Source organism: Falco peregrinus, chromosome 2, assembly GCF_023634155.1.
Source record: "Falco peregrinus isolate bFalPer1 chromosome 2, bFalPer1.pri, whole genome shotgun sequence".
Classification (NCBI taxonomy): Eukaryota; Metazoa; Chordata; class Aves; order Falconiformes; family Falconidae; genus Falco; species Falco peregrinus.
In genome coordinates, this window is record NC_073722.1 from 122,320,090 (window position 1) to 122,342,113 (window position 22,024).

Consider the following 22,024-nt stretch of genomic DNA (forward strand, 5'->3'; position numbering starts at 1 on the left):
CTGGTAGTTAGGCTGACAAGCCTTTAGTGTTTCCTGAGGCAATAAATAAGCATTACGACTACTGATTAATTGCTGGAAGCCAACCCTTTCTGAGAAGGAGGAGGGTAGGACATTATTTCTCTACAAAGTAAAGCAGAAAGATGGTTGACACGGTATAGACAGCAGAGAAGATTTAGGGGTAGCTGTGATGGAATAGTCTATTTGGCCACAGCTTGAAATTGAGCTTAATTCTAAGTAATGCCTTCAGTCTGGAATTAACTAGGAAGAGCTTCTTGCCTTATCTCAGAAAGCTACTGGTAGAACTGCATGCTCAAGTGCACTACAGGCTCAAAAGTCTGTGCAAATATGCAGGGATTTATGTACAATACACGTATGTATGATAATGCACAAACTCTATGCAAGTATCCATCTAAATGTAACCCAGTTGATAGAAATCCTTGTAGCCCCTGACCTCTGCTGAGAGCTGTGTTGATTAGTGCTGGCTGAAGATGTGAGCACTGGTGGCATTAGTTCCATCAGGCTGTTCTGTAAATTCTTCATCATCTCTTGCACAGAAGAATTCAGTTATTTGCATTATAAAACCTAATTGAAAACCTGCAAAATTAGATTTCAGGGAAACTGAAGCACTTTGCTCAGGTGATAATTTAATTTACTTTTAAGGCATTGCTTAGACCTAGATGTGAACGTATTCTCTGTTCTTCCATAGTACACACACCCAGGCATATAACATCTTACTTAATTTTATTTTTAAAATGTGATTTTTTTTATGGCTGAACAACTGGTTGACTAAAATAATTGGATCAACTTTGAGAAATAAACTGAATGTGCCAGATTCACTGGGAACACCCAGTGACACTGCTGTGTTGTAGCACAATATTAAATAGTGTAGAGGCTTCCCAGCTGGCTGCATCAATCTGTACATTAAAACCTAAAACACTATTTGTTGCCTCTTAGCAAGAGACCTACAGGAAACAGGATTCTCTAAAGCAACCGTGCAAGTATCTGAATAGTATTTACTTATGATGATGGGAGCTTGCCCTTTGTCAAAGAGAGTTACAGGCTGATACTGTAACCTAGAAGACTGGTGTCTGGTTAGATTTTATTGCTGTATCTGTGAGGGGACATTGGCCACACCAGGGTCTCCATCAAAGCCTCTGGAGCCAGGCTGAGTTACACCAGCTGACGCATCTGCCACATACTGTAAGCTACTACAGTGGTCAGGAAGATTTTCAGCAGTAAAATCTTGCTGCTCCCAGCATCAACGGCCTGTTTGATTATACTGCTTTGAATGCACCCAAAAATAGTTCGAAGAAAGGAATTTCTGCCACTGCTTCATCTTTTTATAGCATCTATATTGTTTGTGAAGGTGAGCAGGGGTAACACTGACCCAGCTTTCCTGTGTCAAGCATGCCTCTACTTAATTGATTTCAGTAAGGATTTTGAGTTAGTGCTGTATGCACTAAACACACACTACAGTTTCTGGTGAAGTGGCTGTTTTGGACACAGATACAGGTCTTCTCCTGCTACAAATTAGTGGGTCTACAGTAATCGCTTGTGATACTAGATGTAGGAATCCGATCATGAGTTGCATGATAGCTGGCAGCTGGGTTCTGCTGCCTGGCTGGCAGGACTGGAGTTGTTGAAGCCTTCTGAAATAAGAAAGTTTTAAGAAGATCTCTAACTTGTCACGGGCTCTGAACTCATCATACTGTTCCTTATTTTCCCTGCCTACATGAGCTGGTTTTTTTTTTCTCAGAAAAGGAGAGGGGAGAGGATTTGATGTAAGGATCAAATTGTTTCTTTCTCAGTCAACACAGGATTTATATGTGGGTAAAATTTGTATCATTTTCTCATTCAGACTTGCTTGTTCTAAATGAGGCCTTTGGCTGATCATGGCATTTATTGGCACAGGGGTAATTTATAAGCACTGAGGGAATCTGAAGAAAGAAGTGTCATGCGCACACATTAGTGCATTATCTGCAGGGCTTTAAGAAACTGCTAGGGTTTTGCTAGCGTGTTTAAAAAAAAAAAAAAACACACCAGAAAACTGAGAAACTGGGTCATCTGGATTCATTTGCTGCATATCTTTCCAGCTGGGCTTTTGTTGCTGCTCAGACTGACATATCTGAGCTCACACTGTAGTCGCCAGGATTGTGCAGCATCCTACGTGCCTGCTGTCCTTGCCTCCTACACTCACCTTGTTCATACTCCAGGGTGTCTGGAGGGCCCAGATCAAGGTCAGAGTTGTGCTGTAGCTGACTGTGAGCTTGCTTACGAGCAGCAAGTGGCTGCCTCTGCTTCAGTGAGGGTACCAGCTGGGTACAACAGGCAAAAGCACAGGGATGTGAGTGGACTTATACAATGTCATCCAACATATTTATCACCAAGGAGAACAGCTATCTGGGGTGTCAGAGCACTGTGCCCACCTCCCTGGACTGTTCTGCCTCTCTGCTTATTCTTCTTCAGCTGTTTTGTTTCTCTTTATTCTAGACAGCACAACACACAACAGCCTCTCCAGTCTAGACTGCTTTTCTCCCTCTTCCCCAAAACCCTCCTGAAAAATATGCCAGACCTTCTTTGGGGCAAATGCCAGTTTGGTGAGTGTGTTTAAATTCAATGTAATCTCATTTTATGATGAGTAGTGATCAGAAAAGCTAAACTGTGAAGCTGAGATTATAAGCAGTAAGTACATTGCTTGTTTGCATACTGTACAGAAAAGAACTGTTCTGTGTCTTATCACAAGAATCTTTCTGTGCTGTTAATATACTTCCATTTTCCTGTACAAAACTTACATTCTCTGCTGCGGCAAGGAAGTTTTGTGTGATTCCAAGTGCCCAATGAATTTTCTCTCTTAGAGTCTGTATTCTTCAGGGAATGAGGCTACTGTGGGTTGCATACATCTTTGTCTGATCTTTCTCCTTCCCTGATAACTTTTGATAAGAGGCATGGAGACCAGAAAGGTTTTAAGTTCTTATGAGCTGCATATACAGCAAGAGCTCCAAGGGAGGGAGATTCTGTTAGCACCCTGCTCTAAGATGAAAGGCTAGGTCACAGTTTCATCCCTTATTAATAAGAGCTTAAGCTCTTGAGATCTACATAGGAGGGTATTAGCATGTCCCAGCTGCAGAAGTTTTGGTAAGAGCATGTGCCTTAGTACCAAATAATCTAACTATAAGATCTAATTTCTCCTTGCAGATCGATCTATTGGCTGATTCAAGTGAATGTTACAGGTATTCTTCCACTTGGGGTCTTCTGTAGAAGATATAAACCAACTGAGCAACAGATGATGCACCAAGCTCAACACGTATTTTATGATCTTTTCTTCTAGGTGGAAAAACTGGCAAAGTGCTTGGACCCAAATGATTTGGGAAGAATCAATTTTAAGGACTTCTGTCATGGTGTTTTTGCTATCAAAGGTATGTGCATATTTCTTAAAAATAATCCACTTCAGTTCCACTAATGTTTCTCTGGTTGCAGAAAATGTAATCAGCAAAGACATCGTCTCTTTTGACTGGTTATTTGTAGTGACAGTAGGATAACCCTGGGAACAGAACAAGTGTATTTTTCCTTTTTGTGCGTCTTGTTTATCAGTGGTGAGCAGTGCTGGTGTTCCTGCATCTGCAGATGCGTGTGTATTGGTTTACTGTTAGTTTTTCAGAACAGAGGTGATGTGTTTTAAAGACAAAAGTAGCAGAAGAGTAGCTTTGTGGTTAGCAGGCAGTACCCAAGTCTGGTACTTCCAGGTTCTCATCTGGTTTTGCTGTTGATTTACCCAAGGAAGTTAGAGAGCCCTTGGGCTTTAGTTTCTCTACTAGGAAATTTAAGCCTATTATACTCTTGAGATGTCTGCAAGGTATAGTTAATTCATGTTTTCAAAGTACTTGGGGAATGTATTGGAATGAAAAGTGTTAATTACAGGTTGGCCATGCAAGCTCTGAAGGTAGAAACCAGGTGGATCAAACAATCTCCTTTGCAAGGAAACACAGTCCTTGACAGAAAACATAGACATTATTATGCTTTATAGCTTAGCCAAAGGGCAGTGAAGCAAACAGTGAAAAGGGACTTTAGCTGTTTTGCTGCTGATTAGTTTTCTAGCTTCTCATAGCAAAATAATCCATCCTGTCCTTTTCCAGACACGTAGTATGTCCTTAGTAAAGTGCCAGAGTACTGTCACAGCCCAGAGGCTTCACTTCAGAGATAGGATGAATGTCAAAGTGATCATAGTGTGATTCCAGGAGAAGTCTCTGGAGAGTCTGCTGCAATGAGATTATTACGAAGCCATAATGATGCAAGAACATAACACCACAGCAATTTTCATTAAAGCTTATGGCAGCCGAGGACAGTGTATAATTATGTAAAATAAAACAGTGAGAAGCTGTTCTTAGTCCATGTTCATGGAGACACCTTCCAAGGTGGCACTGATGTGTTTAAAAAGAAGGCAATAGAAAGCCCAGAAGGAAAGTTAATACATTAGTGTGTGGACACTTAAGTCTGTACTAGAGGTTTTCCTTGTCCAGGAAATGCTGTAGCAAACTGGATTCTGGGTTAAGTAAGACACAAGCTCTGTAAGTCACCTGGTAGTCCTCTGTAATTCACAGTCTAAAGATGTGCACAAATGCATCAGGAAAGGGTAGATGTGACCCAGAAGAACATCTCTAATAACTGTGCTCTCTACATTGTTCGTAGTGGGCAGTACCCTCAGTGAAGGAGTGGGCAGCTGCATTTCCTTTACTGTGATGTGCAGCATGTGCTTATTGACACATTGGGGGGTGATGATGCCTTGGGAGCTTTCATCCTTGCTCACCTTGTGGGAACTGTTTGATGTATTCATATCCTAAGGTCTAGTCCTGCAAAGATGTGACCAAATCAAACTTTTTTGAAATACCTTGTACTCCAAGTTTATGAATAGCTTAAAGCCCTTATGTGGAGTATATTATAGGTAGGGTCCAAATCATATGCTTGATGGTTATTTGTATGTATATGTGAACAGTTACAGAGAAAACATCCAATTCTGCAGCATCACCTAGAGCTCTCAGCACATCATTAGCATTGTCAACACTTACATAGTGTCAGTGCCAAGCGTGTATAATCGCAGGAGCAGTTGTATCTGTTTCTGATAAGACGTTATTATGCATGCTTTCACAGCATTTCTTTAGAAAAGCTGATTCTGTTGCTCATCTCACAGCATGGAAGCTTTATTGGTCTTTAGCTACCAGCCATATTTTTCTTAAAAATTAAATTGGGTCACATGAAAGTTCAGAACAGGTATGTCTACCTTTCACAATGGAAAGCCTCCACCATGTTGTTACCTCTCACTTCAGTGCAGTCACATTCCAGGGGTAGCAGCAGGCTTGTTATCAAATGAAAGTAATTTGTCTTGGCAGCAACAGATTATAAATATGATACTTTGACATCTCAGCCTATTGCAATTACTTGGGGCAATCAGATTAATAGAGCAAAATGAGATCCTACTATAAATCCAGTGGGTTTTTTTCAGTAATGGCATATGAAGCTGAGTTATTCTTAGCACTGGAAGCCAAATATTTAAATTCAAGCTTTACTATCCTAATGCCTTGCCTTATTTATTTATGAGACTTCAGATTAATTTGTCTCATAGATGCTTGCCTTTATAGTATGCTGAAGAAATTTTTTGCCGCACAGAGATGATGTAGTGCCAAGGTGGTGGGTTTTTTTGTAGTTTAGTGCCTTGAATTTGTTTAAACCATGAGGTTTGAAGCATCTAGAACAAAAGATTCAAATCTCAGTGGTAAAGAACTGACCTCTGATGACATTGATTTGAACATTTCAGATCCAGGTATGGATCTTAGCAAACCCCTAAATTTTAGAACCTGAAAAAATCCCAAACATTAGTGTTCAGTGTCTGCTCTGTAACTGGTTGGTTGCAGCTCTTGCTGCAAGGAGAAACTCTAAACCCTGGATCTAAAATCTCTGGCTTGGCCTCTGTCCTCCATAAACCAGGGCATTGTTCACTCTTGCATGGTACAAATGAAGTGTTGTGTTCCTTTGTAAGTGGACATCAAGCCTTGCCTCCTCCTTAGTGCTTCTGAGCTGGATAAACCTCATGACACATGAGTCATGTACCTGCACACCAGCTGCTGGGACTATCGGGTGGAAAAGACAATTAATCTTCTTCAACTGCTGAGTAGCAGGAACTGTGGGGAAGGATGTGCTGAGGAGTCTTATTAACAGCTGGCACCTTTGGAAGTGATAAAGGGGACTTTTTCAAGCAGCGGTATCTATGCTAGAGGGGAAAAGTGTGCTGGAGGAACTCATTCCCACTGTGTCTCTGGGGTGGAATACTAGACAGGCAGGGTGCTTTCTGTTTATGGAAAGCTCTGCTGCTTTTTGCTGGTCCTTTGTGGATTAAAAGACTTTGCCTCAGCATCTGTGCTGAGCCCCTGCTGCTTTCCCCAAGCAATTAGGCTCTGCCAGAACCAGGGACAGGCTTGCCATCAAACTTAAAGCTTTGCAGCAATTTAATTGGAATGCCAGAATATGAAGGTTTTAGTCCTGCTGAAGCTGCCCTCACTATCTACTCACTGCATGGCTTTGGCTTTATTTCTAATAACTGTGTCTGGAGAGCAATTGCCATGAAATAACACCTGTACCCTCTTACCTAGCAGCTGTGTCAAAAACCAGTGTAGCCTAAGTGGCACTGCTTAGAGACTTTGAGAGCAGCCAGAACATCACTCAAAGGCTGAATTCCCATTGATTTCAGCAGGGTCAGCGTGGGATCCATTACTGTTTGCTCAGTAGAGCCAATAACTGGTTTTGCTGTGCTGAATTTATTGTACTAATCCAATAAATATTTTCTGCCAGTTGTAATACTTAAAGGTTTGAGTGGAACTGTTACTTCTAATGTGCTGTGCAGGCTGGTAGGTTCCACAGCCAGACATGTTTGCAGGACCAGGCTCCTGGTATGTTTAGCAGGCTCTAATTAAGTCTGACCTGTTCCTTCTATTTTAAGATTTCTGTTGTCTTTCCGATAGCCTCTCTGGTTTGATATTCCACTAAAAAAACCCAAATCCTGACAAATAAAGGATGAGCTCCCCCTAGTGACCTTGGTGTTGCAGCCCACAGAGATGAGAGGGTACAGCAGATACAAATTAATACAGAATTAAAAGATAAAGGCAAATGTATTCTGACTTTATAGAATATTTTAACCTTGAAAACACCACTGACCACTGTGTACTGATTGGAGGGTAATGGCTTTCATAATGGGGAGACGGAGCCATGTTAGCACAGAGCATTTCTGCAACAGTGAATCTTTGTGCTCTAGAAGAATTACTGGTTTTTCAGATGAAATCACACAGCCTGTTTTTCTCCTGGAGCAAGAGGGTCTTTTCCTCATCTTGTAGAAGCTTAAGGACATTTAAGTTATGCTCTGTTACAATATTTGAAAATGGAAAGTTACAGGAGCTCTTTCATATTTATTAATGGTTTGGAAGAAGCATGGCTGTGAATTTATACGCTTCCCCACCTGTAGCAATGGCAAACTTTGAATCTTCAAAATAATGACACAGACCATTGTGTGCCTTCAAAAATCCATCTCTGTGCTTTCCTGGATCTTTTGGCATCTAATAACTGTAGTTGGCTGGAAAGCTTCTAGAAGCAGTCTTCATGTGAGCAGATAAAAGTTAAAAAAGTAGATATGTTTCTCCATGAATTCCTAGCAATTTTGATGAAAATTCCAAGAATACAGATTTTCCCAGACCTTTAAAGAAATGTTGAAAAAGGGAAGTTGGCTGTTCTGGTAGCTCAGATTGTGACAAGTTATCTGGACACCAATATTTGCAATATATACCAATACCTAAGACCAGGGTAGCTGCACTAGCACAGGAATTTCAGTAAAGCACTGCAGAAAAGCTCAAGAGTCTTGATATATCCATTTAGGCTCGTACCTATAGATCTCAGACTTCACAGTACACCATAACTGGAGATGAGTGGATGAATCTATCCATTCTTGCAAGAATAACTTACTGATAGGAGTGGTACTTGGGATGGTTCCAAGGACAAGGACTGTCACGTAAATGTGAAGAGCTGAGCTCTCCTGTTGTAAATTACACTCTAGCTGTTTAATGAACTGAAGTTGGTTACACTTAAAAGTACTTCAGAGTTTTGTAAGACTCGACTAGATTTTACTAAATACAGCCTGAAACCATAAATGAGTCTAATACACCATTAATGATCCAAGGGTAGATAAAAGTAAAAAGCTATTACTCTTAGGAAAAGTGCCAGGAACCAACTACATTCAATTAGGTACCTAGGTTTGATTTCCTATAGTATTAAAATTGCTTAATTGCCTGTGAAAATTGCCTGACGCAGTAGGGGTTAAATCTCCTCCTTGGAGCATTTGCAGGAAATAGCTTTGATACAGTTGTGTTTGTATGTGGCCAGAATGTCTGTCTGCAAATTCAGGGTTTGTTAGGGTGTGACAACCAATTTTTTAAAAATGTAACTGAAGGTAAATTTGTAAAATGATCTCATAAGTCATGTCTGGCATCATGAGTGAATTGAAACAAGTTAAAGGTTCATGTCTTCTCCTTCAGTAACTTTTTCGTAAAACACTTTCATTGTCTTTGCTGAGGACTAAAGGTGATCCTGTCCTGCCTCTGGACAGCCAGCACCGTTTCGAGAGTTTACGAGTCTTAGGCAGGTATTTTCAAGAAAGGAAGTATTTTAGCTGGCTCTTTTCACAAAGAGAAGGGATACGTGACCCACTGATTTTGGTGCCACTTAGAATTCTTCTTCTGCAGCAGACTTCTGACCAGGGACAGGTCACTTGTCATTTTACTTTACTTTGTCCTGCAAAATGCAAATAATTCCAAGTTCATATGCTACTTCCTAACCCAGTTCTGGCCGAATGAACTGTGTTTACTTATGCATTTTTAATATTAGGATAAATAGGTTTTAACTCGGATAATTTTGACAGACCAGACTAGAGAGTGATTTAGCGTTTTATCAGGTAAGTACTCATACACATCGATGTGTCAGTCTTCTGAGTGGCACAAACTAACTGCCTCGGTGCTGGCTCATCAGATGTCTTCAGCCGGAGAAGAGAATTCAGCAGCTTCTGGCCACTCTCATTTCATAATCTCATAGTTAAGTTCTTTCTCCAGATATAAGGTTGTTCCTGATCTGTGTTACCCTGCACAGTGATTTATATAATGTACAGCCTTTTAGCAGAGCGTTCCTCCAAAAAGGAAGATTTTTTTTTCTTTTTCTTTTTCTTTTTTTTTTTTAATTTTGCAGAACTGCAGCAGTAAATAGACAAGGACTTGAAACAATTCCTGGGTTAGCTCTTAGCTTCTATCTGCTGCCTCACAATGATTGCAGTGCAGCTAAGTCTCCTTGGCAAGTGCTGCCCAAAAATCTAGATGAGGAAATTTTTCCAACCCTAGCAAGGGAAGAGAGAACATTGAGCACATTAATATCTTATGATAAAAGTAGACATCCAAATGAAATAACTCTAATCAGCCATGTAAGTAGCTTTTGGTTTTACCATTTCCTGGAAAATGAAGTTATAGCAGTAATGGGACATCTTAGTGCAGAAGGTCCTTAAAGTAGCCAGGAAGTATTCCTTTGCTTATTTGCAATGGGTTATTTATGGACAGATTCTAGCCTTGGGTGCATACTGCTGCACAGCGTGAAATATCCATCATGGCAGTTCTGCAAGCCTAGGCAAGAATGTTTCTTCTCAAGAGGCGTACTGGTAGCAGAGAATACCCTGTGTGCCAGACTAGACTGCTCCCTGTACAAATTGTTGTTTGGTACCTTCATATTTCCATACTAAGATTTGCCAGAGTAAACTTTGATTTTTCGTTATTTTCTGTCTGAACTGTGACATGCTAATTTAGCTCACTGGCATTTCCCAGGCTGCAAGCCAACATATATTCTGGTAATAAACAGACATATGCACAGTATTTGAGACCTTCCAGTGTCCTTCTTTATATTATTCCCCTCATGTACTCATGGAGTACTTGGAAAATCCAAATTATCATTTAGATAAGGGGAGCGAAAGGTGAGATATATTAGCCCTGTTGCAGAAAAGCACCAAGAAAGCTGCTGCATTTTCCAGCAGTGTGCCAAACCCCACCTTCCTGGTGATAAGGGATGGCCCAAAGAAAAGACCAGCATCACAGTCCCCCAGAGGTATGAGATTCTGATTTGTGTCTTCACAGGGAAAAAAAGCGATAGAGAATTTACTCTTTAAACAGTTCTTAACAGAACTAAAACCAGTGGCACAATCCTAAGATTCTTGAAGCCAGTGGCTGTCTTTCCATTGATGTGATGGATGTTGGAACAGGTTCATATGTCCACAAGGTAGCAATGATGTGTTTTAGTAATCTTAGAGGAAAATGGCTTCTCAGCATTTCCTTCTCTCCTTCCCTTTTTATGGAGTATAATAACATGCAGATCTTCCCTGCAGGATGAAGACTTCCAGGCTGTCACGCCAGTTTGCATGCTAGACAAACCTCTGGTTGCTGCACATTCAAACATCTTCCCACCAAAAAGTCACTTCTGCAGGAGGAGATAGTCTCAGATGAAACTACATCCCGAGTCTGTCAGTGCCAATGGAAACTTGGTCTATGACTTCAATAAACACAAAATTTGGCTTCATTTGCCATTTTAAGCTGTGCAGCTAGGTAAACAAATTGGATTAAATGCCTGGTGATGTTCTGGAAATGGGTCAGATGCTTGATAAGCTTCTGTGGTTCTGGATCAGAACATAAAAGCCTGTGCCAGGTTGTTTTCATGAAGATCTAAGGGCTGCCCCAAGTAGGTTAGGTACAAAGGAGACAATGCTTTTCTCCCCAGTGTTTTTACTGAATAAATGATAGGCTTGAATTTAAATGTCCAGGGGCTGTCATGAAGGGGTATGCCTTAATGAATAAGGAAAATTAAAGAATGTAAACAGGAATAATCTTAGGTAAGAATTGAACAGCAAAGAGGGGACACAAGACCTTGCAGCCAAATGCTAGATTTCAGACCCTGGAGATGTAGGAACCATTTGTGACTCCAACTCTAACAGATCAGTCTTGCTGGCATTTCAAAAGAAGGCAAGGCAGAAAGGTTTCTGACTGCCCTTGTTTTGGGCAGTTAAATTCTTCTTTGAAGACCCACAGCCTTTGTGACTTTTCCCCACCAAAGAAAAAAGTTGGGGAAGGTGATAATTTCTCACCAAATAGGCTTACATGAAGATTGACTGTTAGAGGTCTTTAGCTAGAAGCACTGTTGTTAGTAACACTGAATTAGGAAAACAAGGCTTGAAATTATGGCTGAAGATATCATTGTTGGGAATTTTTAGAACTGTGTAAACAGGTCTCCTTCATTACACTAATCTGCATCCATTGCTGTATAGCACTTGGCATTTATTTTCTTTTTTGCTGGAAATAACTCATTTTATTGAGTAGGTACTCCTTATCGTGCAAAGCCTTTTAGCAAAGTAAGCAGTTCATACATGTAAAGACTGTCACAGTGGGTGCTGGCATAATGCAGTTTGAGTAATAAGCTTTGGTTATTAACGTCAAAAGGTACAAACAGTAGATTGAATTCTGCTCTGTAAGAGGACTAGAGAATGACCTCAGTCTAGCACAGGCTCTGACACAATGATAAAACCAAGAGAAAGAAAAGGATTGTGGCTGGGTGGGAAATGCGAGAGTCACAGGCAGGGCAAGTTATGTAGAAAGATGCCTTCTCTCGGCAAACAAGTTTAACACCTTGCCTCTATCAGCCAGTAAATTATTTTTTTGAATTGTTATTCCCAGGTGAACTCCGCTTTAGGAAGTGACCCTAACACACCATTCTTGCCCACTGACTTCTCCAGCAGAGCAAACAATGCACAGAAGTATGCAATTAATAGCTTAATTTATTCTCTGCTCTGTGCCACTTGAGAATCTCGCTTTGCTGTAGAAGCTGGAAAAGGGAAAAAAAGTCCTGCTGCCTGTTGTCCATGTGACACTCCTGAGATTGTAATAGTTGCTTCATTCACCATGTACTGCCTCTGACATACGCATGTGTGTGAGAGACAGGGACAGCATATTGATTCACCATATTAGGCTGTTCTTTTAAGTACTCCTTTCCTTTGTAAGGGGCTCCCTTCCATAACCACAAGGTAACTTCACCCCTACAGATGTTATTAATTTATTGTAAAAACAAGAGATAAGATCAGCTAACAGTATAAACCTGTGCATTCACACTGTTTCTCCTGGTTTACCTGCCTTGTATCAGTGGTGTAATGTCACAGCCAAATGTATTGCACTAGTTATGGGAAGGAAGAAAGAAATAGAGCTGGATAGTTGCAGCTTCCAAGTAGGATAGTGTACAACACATGCTGAGAAGGTTTCACACAGTTTAGGCCCAAGGCTGTAAGCTGGTTATTCTAAAATAACCTGGCCTGATACTAGTGCCTTCTGCAGCTCAAGATGCCAAGTGCGGTCATTGGTAATTAATGGGGAATGAGGCATTTGGTGATTTCAGTGTTTCTATATTTGTCTCAGGTTTTCAGATGAGAGGACTGAGGGAAACACAGACATCGATTTTTCCAGCTGTTAATGTGCTTGTTAACAAAAGCAAACACAGAAGCTGAAAATCTCCAGTTGTGGTGCATAGATGTTTGCTTGCCAAACACTGTATGCTCTGGGACCCAGCTCTTTTTGAAGGGGAATTTGTGACATTTAGGTATGGCCCCTTTGTAGCTTAGACCAGAGAAAATCAGAAGCAGCTCCACCGACACTAATGTGCAATAGCAACTGGCTTATGCCAAGCCTGCAAATCCAGTGTTTGACTTCAGAGTTTTGGGTTGGTCAGGGGTGGGTTTCTATCCCACAGGATAGTTTGCCAAGCGGTATTCAGCTTTCATTGCAATGTAGCATATCCACGCCGAGAGTCAGCATTAGTGTGATTGCACCTATGTACATGCCACATGATGAATATGTGCTGTGCAGAACTCTGAAGGCAGGACTTCGTTACAGTTATTTAAACATATTCCAGAGCTAGCTTTCAAGGGTTTGTGCATACAGATTAGCTACAAACCTGTGTTGCTTCTTCCATTGTCCATGCAATCTGTGGGGATACAAACTCTTAGCCTGACCATTTGCTCTTGTTTCTCTTTGCCAGGCTGTGAAGAGTTACTAAAAGATGTCCTGTCTCCTGAAAACTCTGGGCCTCGACACTACGAGCCACAGTACGTTGATTACTATTACCAGGTAAGAGAAGCGCTAATCTTGTCTCGTGTTAGCGGGCTGAGGAAGCCCCTGGAGGGATGTGTAGTTGGGTCATTGCAAACGCTGTTTTTTTACTTGGCCTATTGACCCTTCCTATAATCATGACTGCTAGCAAGCCTTCCATGCTCGTTTAAGCTGCATTTAACACAAGGTGGCCTGTTGTCTAGTGCGAGAGTATTTAGGACTTGGATAGCGTTCCTCTTGCAAGCCTCAGTATTCGCGTGGCTGTGAAGGGAGATACCACATACAAGCTCACTGGCACCACACAAGCAGAGAACACTGGTTTGTATCTAATTAAATCGGTCAAACTTTGTAGGTGAACAAGTCCTCAAGAGACCTTCTGCAGAAAATAAACAGGGACACGACAGCTGTTGGGAAGCAGAAGCAATGCACCTTTGGTAACCTTGATAGTATTTTGGCTGGTGGGTATTGCATATTTTCAAACCATTAAAGGTCTTCATTTGTATCCTCTGATTTGGTAGTGTCCGCTCAGTCTAACAAGCAGGGCAATGTTAAGTTTTCCTTTAAACATCTTTGTCTCTCCTTCGTTTTGCTTTGGTTTTAATCATCTCCACCCATGTAAATTCTTAAGATTAAAGTTAGCATTGTATGTTCAGATATGGATTGCATGTCAATGCTGTTATGAGACTGCAAGTGACCCTGAAATCAATAGAGAAGGCGTTCTACCTTCCCATGTGAAGTGTGAGAACAATACTTGTGCATTGAGGAAAGACATGATAAGCATGCTGGTGTTACACTTCATGGTGTTACTATACAAAATGGTTTCCACTGTTCATACAGAAAGTACAGAGACATTCCTTCACCTCAGTGCAGACGATGTCTGTCACAAGACAGAAGGAGCACTCCATGACTGCAAACAGGAGGACAGAATTTGGTCATAAACTTTCTTCGTAAGGAAGAGTTGTCTGAGCTTATTGGCTCTTTTTGCTTGATGAAAATGACAGGCTGGTTTTAGTACCTGGGCTGTGGCAGGCTGACACCACCATCACTCTGCTTGTTTCTAAAACTTTATTTTTATTGTAACTGTTGACATAGATACCACCATGCTGTTGCTTGGTTACCTTAATAGAGATCATAAACTAAACTCCGTTCTGCAGTAGATGATGGAGGCTATAAAATGGAAAGCAGGCTCTCTGCAAACACTAAATGTTCCCCATTGCTATGCAGACATTGGGGGCTGGTTCTGACACTCTTTGAAGGCAGGCAGCATGGTTGTTGGGTCTTCATTCCTCAAGGATTTCACATCTGCTGTCACTCAGAGATGTGCTGTGGAGAGTGCTTGAAGACAAACTGTGAGATGGCCGCAGACTGCACCTCTCCTGCCACCTGTCCTCCAGGAGAGCCTGACGGTGGGAGTTGCAGTTGCTAATCCTGATAGCAGCAGATGAGTTTCCTGTCTGAGTTCTAGATTTGTGCCTCTGGGAAAGGAAGGGGGAAGAGGGTGACCCTTCCTCTTCAGAGAGTCGATCTGGCAGTGCTGTGGTGGAAGCCTTGCTGATAACGCCTAGGTAGGACTTGAGGACACCACCAGCCACCCTGTATGGTCCCTACAGTGGGCAGCACCATTGCAGCCGAGTCCATTAGCTGTGTTTGCCCACTTTAATTGGGCCAAGGCAGTACTTCTGTAGCCTCTGAGCAGAACCAGGTTCTTCCCCACCTGCCTACGGGGCAGATGAGCTATTGTGGTGGGGAGAGGACGGGAAACAGTGCACATTGTCGTACACCCCATGCTCATCCCACAGCTCCTCTGCACAGCAGCCCTCCGCGGGGATCGTTCCATCTACAACCTCCAGGTCTTTCAGGTGCAGTTTAGCAACTCTTCGCTAGATGTCAGTTAGAGACTGGGGAAAGGCTGTGAGCAGCCTGCACTGGCAAAGATCCTCTGCTGTGGCAGAAGGTTGGAGTTTTCAATCTGATGAAACAGAGACCTGAGGCCCGGGTGGATTCAGGGTTATCACTGTTGATGAAATTGTTCCCCATTCCCAAGGAAGCACATACTGAAAACGTACAGGCTATCCTTGCATCTCCCAGACCTTACTGAGTGTGAATTCCTGGTGATGTAGTGAAGTTTATGGGCAGCTCCCAACGGCACAAATGGTAGTTGCCTGTCTAATCTGATTTTCATCCCAGTATACCTTTTGCATGTCTGTTTAATTCTCAGGTGTAATCAAATTCTCAGGCAGCAGCAGGATACGTCTGTTGTGATGGCACTAATAGATATTTTAAAAGGGAATGCATCTTTTTTATTCCACCCAGAGGGTCATACTTGCACAAAGGCAGGTACTGAGCTGGTTCATTATTATGCTGTCTTTGTATTCACAGTGTGATTTCAGAGGAAGAGGAGATTTATCCTTGTGCCATGTTATATCTCCTGTTTTCACTTTTGCTTCCCCTCCCAAGTGCCCACTCCTGTATTGTAGCTTTCTGGAGCCCAAAGGCAGAAACCTGAAGAGGTAAAGGTAGTGCTAAGCAGTGGGATGAAGTGGCAGGAGCTGTGGTAAGGTGCTGACCTGATCCAGCTGTTTATGTATGTTGAGTCAAATGGGGACGAAGAAACTGCCAACCCTCCAGCCTTTAATTGCTATCAACTGGATGCAATTAATTTAAATTGATACATAAAATCCCTTGATACCAGGAGCTTGGGGCATTTTGTTTGACATTTTCTAAATGATCTGCTTTTAATTTTTATTTTCCTTCAGTGTAAACAAGAACAAAAGGCAACAAGCTTTTAACTCTAAAAAGAGAAAACACTGTTCAAAAAGAGAAAAAAATCCTGTTGTATATGCAATTTGAAATGCAAAGACCATTCCATGGAAGCTTTCTAATGGTCTATAGGGAGAGGCTGTGTCAGTGATACTTCATGTGAATGGAGAGCTCTTCCTTTGAGCTCAAGTCTGTTAAGGTGTGATACACAGAAAGCAAAAAGCAGCACTTGCTTGCTACAGGACTCTCAGATCAGTGGGAAATCTCCCACTGACTTCCATCAGCATTGATTCAGGTTGCAAACAGTACGTTTTCTTTTTAGACAGACCAGAGGAAGCTGGTCCAAACTTAGGAGGATGGGATTGCAGTTAGGATTTAGCAGTTGTAGAGCTCCTCAACTCCGGGACCTATGTATAAACCTGCCCCTTCTGTCTATGAATTCGGAGTCAGTTGATTTGGTTAAGGTCTGTAATTGTGCTCCATTTGAGGCACTGCTTCAGTCAAGTGCTGTTTATTAGTATAATTCCTGTCTCTTACAGCCTTTAGAGAGATAATAGAAATGTTTGAATTTGCCAGAAGCCAATTTATTGATCTTGAATTCCTTTCACAGTGTTTGCTGCTATGGCCTCAAGTCTTGTTTTGGCTCCAGTTTGAAGGGAGACAAAAGTCTCCCTAGGCCAGCATGAAGGATTTGCTTTGTGGCAAGCATCTGGTAGCACTTCAGAGCTCTTGGATAGCCTTTTGGAGATGGTAACCAACCAAAAGTCCACAGCTGAAGGATGTGTGTGAAAACCCAGACCCAGATTCAGCCAGCTCAAACAATGCAAAGTGCCTGTGTCTAGTATTTCCAAATGGCTGGCTCTGGGCCTTCCTGGGCATCTAGCCAGCTAGGAGTGCTAGCCACAGGACTCAGAGGTAATTAGGCTGGCGGCGTCTTCAGCTTCCTGGCCAAGATGTGAATTGCAGGCCCTGAAAAGAGATGACCTGGGTCTAGGTGCTCTTCTGTCTGAGCATCTAAGTTTAGGGAAAAGGGTGTTGGCGACAGGAGCTGGCTTTTTCAGCTCTTCACCTGGTGTATTTTGGCTGTTCAGATTTGAAGGGAGCCTGAATCTAGATCACCCAAGTAGATGACAGAAGAGGCTGAATGACAAATCTTAGAGCCTCTCACCACTAGGTAGCAGGGTACCTATTTGAGTAACTGCTTGTGAGGGAGCAGACTATGTATTTTTACATGTAATTACCTTTTCATCTGAAATCAATGTCCAAATGCCATACGTGCAAACGCAGTGGAAGAGCATGTTGCAAGATATAATAATAACAGGGTCCTTGTTTTAAACAAGGCTGTTCCTTTCTTCTTAATTATTGCTGTATTGAGTTGCCAATTTCCTTTTTTTTTTTGCTGCTCTCACCTGTTAATAAGAGAGTGAATCTGCCTCTTAACAAGGTACAGGATGATTGCTGGATGTCAAAGATGGAGCTGCCTTTTCAGTCCTGTGTGTGTTTGCCTGCCTGCCAAGTGATTAAGTACACTGTATGAACAGCAGAAAAATTGTTGAAACATGACAAATAAATTGTGTTTGCCTCTGGGATGGAGCTGGGTCTACTAGCTGATCAGCTGCTGTGAACATATTTTCAGTAGCAATTAGGTGTCCCCCACTGGCTTCTGAAAAAAGTTTTTCCCCACTAGCTGCTTGAGAGTATCTGCTAACACCTGTGTCAGAACAGAGGGGGTCTTCCTGCACTGGAAAAAGACTCTGATCCAAATGGGGTTTTCATTAGGCTGTGGAAGAATGTAGCAGTCAAGACACAGCTGGACTGAGGAAAGGTGAAGGGCCATTTGCCTTTGTCAGCCTGGAATTGCAGTTATCATCTCTGATTGTGCTGTCTCTTGCTATTTATTGAAAAGCAAGCCCAGGAAAGCATTGACTATTTTATTGAATTCAAACCTGCAGTTCTCTTCTTCTTCTTGTTCCCATCTTAAATAAAGCTTTCCTTTTTTTAATTCTCTACTAAGGACAACCCTTTCACCGGGCATGCTAGCAGCTGCAGCAATGCTAATTTGCTAGTGAAAAAATTCCTCTGGATTGCGGAGCAAGTAAAGACATCAAATCCTACCTGACCCCAAGAAACATCTGCCCTATCACTTCTAGTTGCCCAGAAGCCTGTTCTGCCTAGTTTGGGGGGTGTCCACCAGGAAGACAGTGACAGTCAAGGGATAGTACTAACCTGCCACCACAAGTTAATGCAGATCTTCACTAAAGATAGCACCACACATTCCTCAGAGCTTGACTGTTGATGTATTTTTATCATTGGTGCAGACCTAGCAGTGCTGAGCCTCCAAAAAAATGTCTTCCCACGTAGTTTGCTCTGGGTCTGTGCACCCTTGCTGTACTGAGCTCACTCTTCCTTCTGGAAGCTGTAGCAAAGTCATGTGAAGGATGTCAGATCTAGTGGGGAAACTTTGCAGAGTCCATAACCAGAATTTTTTTTTTGTTTTCATCTCATATATGCTGTGTTTTGAAGCAATGACTCCACCTAGACCATCAAGTTGCCAGTGTTCTGGGGCAAAATGATTGACTTTACTTGTCAGGAGGGTTTTCTTGAGACTGTTTTTCCTAACATTAAACCTAGGTGTTGCCTAACAATGCAAAATGCATCGTTCCTACTGCCTTCTGCAGTAGCATTAGCAGAGACGCTCCTGTCTTAGCAGAGGCAAAGCAGCTAAGAAGTTACTAAGTTGGAAATCCTTTCCAACTGATAGCAAAGGGGAAATAACAGCCTGTGAGGTAAGTAGAAGCAGTATTAAACACAGCAAATTAAGCTCTTTTTTTTTTCTGTTTCTTATCAGCCTGCAGTTTTCTCCACCACCCATACTCAACCATTCTTGGCTCCCATGGTGTTTTCAGCCCTGCAGATGCTGGATGTCTGCTTTGTATGTGAAGACTTCCCTCCCTGTGCTTGAGACTCTTGGGGTGTTTATGTTACACGGTGATCAGCACAGCGCATGTTTGCAACTCGCTTCCCTTACCAAGCTGCTGGTGGGCTTTTCTGTCCTGCTGTCGCTGTAGGACCCACACTGTGGTTATGAGCAGCTCATCCTAATGTTTTTCAACAAGAAGCTGGAAGAGAGGCTGCTTCTTAATTCCTGCAGTAGCCAAAACCTGGGCCATACATGTTCCTCAGTACTTCAGCTGGGGAACGTCCTGGCTCAGGCCTCTCTTTTGGGTGTGCTAAGGGAAACAGAAGGTTCCCTGGTTTTATATTTGGTGCTCCTAAATCTGCCAGATTGTCCTTCCCCTCAGCTTCTGCTGCATCCCCTGTGAAATAAGTATGCTCGACATCTTCAGGGATAGCCGTTTGGGAGGCCCAGCCCAAGGATTGATCCCAGCCCCTGCTGAAATCAGTAGAAAGACTTCTTGGACCCTAGCAGGAGCTAGGTCAACACCTTGGGTTGTTTCTGAGATGGTTGTTGCCTGAATCCCTCACTGTGGGGTGAGGGGAGAGAAAAGCTTGATAAAGCACAGCCTTGCAGTTACAGACATTAAAAAGTCCATGTTCCTAGGTAGAACTAGGCAGGATTATACACAGGCAACACACTGTCTGCACCGATGAGAAGTTTATTGTAACCTCTAAGGGCAACACTCTCAGGAATTCATTTTTTTCCTATTTTTTTCCAAGCATCAGAAAGCAACTTTAACTACAACTGCTGAGGAACCCCCAGTGAACGATTACCAAGAGCAATGAAAAGCACAGCATGCCCCCATTTGGGACTAATTTACATGGAAATTGCCTGCTTTCACCTGACAGTATTCTGAATTATATTTTTTGGGTTTGTGCATACATGCAAAAATAAGTGTCCTTGGTACAGAACACCTGCATAAAAATAATCTGCCTCTCCGGCTGCTCAAGCTGCCCTGAAGAACTGCTGTATAGAGAATGAGCAGTTTTGCACTCAGGGCAAGGTAGGTATCTTTCAACAAAATAGATGCTGACTCCTCCAAAAACAGCCATAAAAGAGATTGAGGATTATTTTCTTTTTCAAAACCAGTCCGAATTTTTGATTTGGTGGAACATCACACACTGACATTTTTAAGGGGGAAATTACTTTTCCTCTGACTTGTTTTTTTTGCTCGGTTTTTGTATAAAACACACATAAAATGATACAAAAGAAGTGAAATGCTCTGGCCCAGTGAAAAAATATTTCTTCCCTTTCTAAAAATGTGTTTTGGATTTTCTTTTGAGAAAAATCCAAGGTTTTGACCTTCTCATCCTGACCTGGGCCAAGAAAATACTTTGAAATCTAAAAGCTCCCAGGCTGGGAGAAATGTTTTCCCACCCAGTTGTTGCCCCAACGCCTCCAAAGCAATCCCACTGTCTGAGGCCAGCAGGACACTGCCCAGGGCTGGGGGTGACCTGGTAGTGAGGTTGCTTGAGTTTCCGTAGTCCTCAGAAGGGAGTATCTCAGTGCAGTAGTATTTATTCAGATACTGCCATCTTTCTGGGGTTGGGAAGCTGGGCAGAATTTCTGTAAGTCAGTGTTTTTTCACAAATTCTGCCAGTTAGCTGGCTTAAATTTTAAGCACCTGCTCTTTCAGGTGAACTACTGGCCTCCTGTAATAGAAGCTTAAATCAATGAAGGTCCAAACATTCACTTCCCTGTCTCAGACAGGGACTTGTGTGAGTCAAAATTTACCATTTCTTAGGACTGTATTTGGCTGAGTGGTTTGAAACAGGTGGAAGGGTGATTGCCTGGTTCACCCATCCTTGCTGTGACTTGGTGACAGAGTTGAAGTTCTAACTGTAGTGTGCTTCCAGCATCTGTAGGAAAGTCACCTCATGCACTTATTGTTATCTATGACTCTTCTTAGAGTATTTATTTCTATTCAGTGGCCCAGGTGGGATTTTGTATAGCATTCAAAAGCTTTACCATTTTAAAGTGTGTCACCTATCTCTTTGTCAGAACCTTTGTTTAATAGACATTTTCTGTCTCATCCCTATTTTTCTTTCTGAGGCATTATCTTCAAGCTTTTCATCTGCTGATTTTCTGATTGAGCACAGTTTTGCGGGTGGTTTTTATGGAATTGACAGTTGCCATGGCAAAATATTCCTCCTGTCCTTGTCTTTCCATGGATAAACCAATTTAGGCTGTGGCTCAGTCTTTGGGTAGGGGCTATGAAATGACTGAAAGCTAAAAGTTGGTCTCTTTCAGTCAAGGAAGTTACATCCCTATTGATTTAATCCTTCAGGTAAGTATGGCTTTGTGGTTTAGTCCTTCTTGCCTTTTGTTTGCTGTACTGAAAATCTGTCCACTTTAATTTGTAGTGTGTCTTGAATACAGCATTCTTAACAACATCAGCAAAAGAAATATTGTGACAGCACTCACTGTGTACTGTACTGCTGTGGAAGAAATAAAACTGTTTGGGCAGAGGGTGGTGAGCAAGTCTTGACTCTGATATATGGCCTTTGGTGACTACCAAAATAACTGTAATAAAAGTAGCTACGTAAGAGGCAGTACATGTAGCGTTTGGTGGGTTTCTTGACACTTGTGTGACAAGATGAAGGTATCTTTGCTCTCCAGTTCATAAACTTGAAACTGGCTATTTTTTCTTTTTTTTTTTTTTCTGTTTGTTTGTTTCTGCTTCATATCTTTTCTCCTTGCTGCTTGGAGAAATCTGTGCAGCATTTATAGAAGATTTTGGGACATAAAGTGTTCTTGGAATATTTGCAGTGGGAAGGCTGTAAAATTGAAATGTAGTTAAATTGTTTAGTAAAAAGGACTGGGTTAAGTAAGTTTATCTTTTTTTTCTTTTTTTTCTTTTTTGTTAGAAGAAGAAAGTTCTGTATAGACCTGTAAAAGCTGGTTGATAAAGCCAAGATTCCAGGTTATTATGAAACTGTAGAGAGAAAGTCAGCCACAAAGAGATGTTCTAGCTAAACAAAACCAGTGAAATCCCTCACTGAACAAGCAAACAAAGCTTCTTTTCTGCCTTCTAGCCTCTCTGACCAAACTGAGAGCAGTGTATTTTTTTGGAGGCAGCTTCTCTCATTTTTCA

At 41.9% G+C, this 22,024-nt stretch overlaps 1 protein-coding gene across 2 annotated transcripts in view; it reads left to right on the forward strand.

Moving 5' to 3' along the window:
- RAB11FIP4 (RAB11 family interacting protein 4) overlaps positions 1–22,024 on the forward strand; it is a 130,383-nt gene that overhangs the window by 40,268 nt on the left and 68,091 nt on the right. For both annotated transcript variants that reach the window (XM_005230706.4, XM_027777260.2), the window contains exons 2-3: positions 3,329–3,416; positions 13,141–13,229. In XM_005230706.4, coding sequence (XP_005230763.1) covers positions 3,329–3,416; positions 13,141–13,229 — 177 coding nt within the window. The remainder of the gene's footprint in view (positions 1–3,328; positions 3,417–13,140; positions 13,230–22,024) is intronic.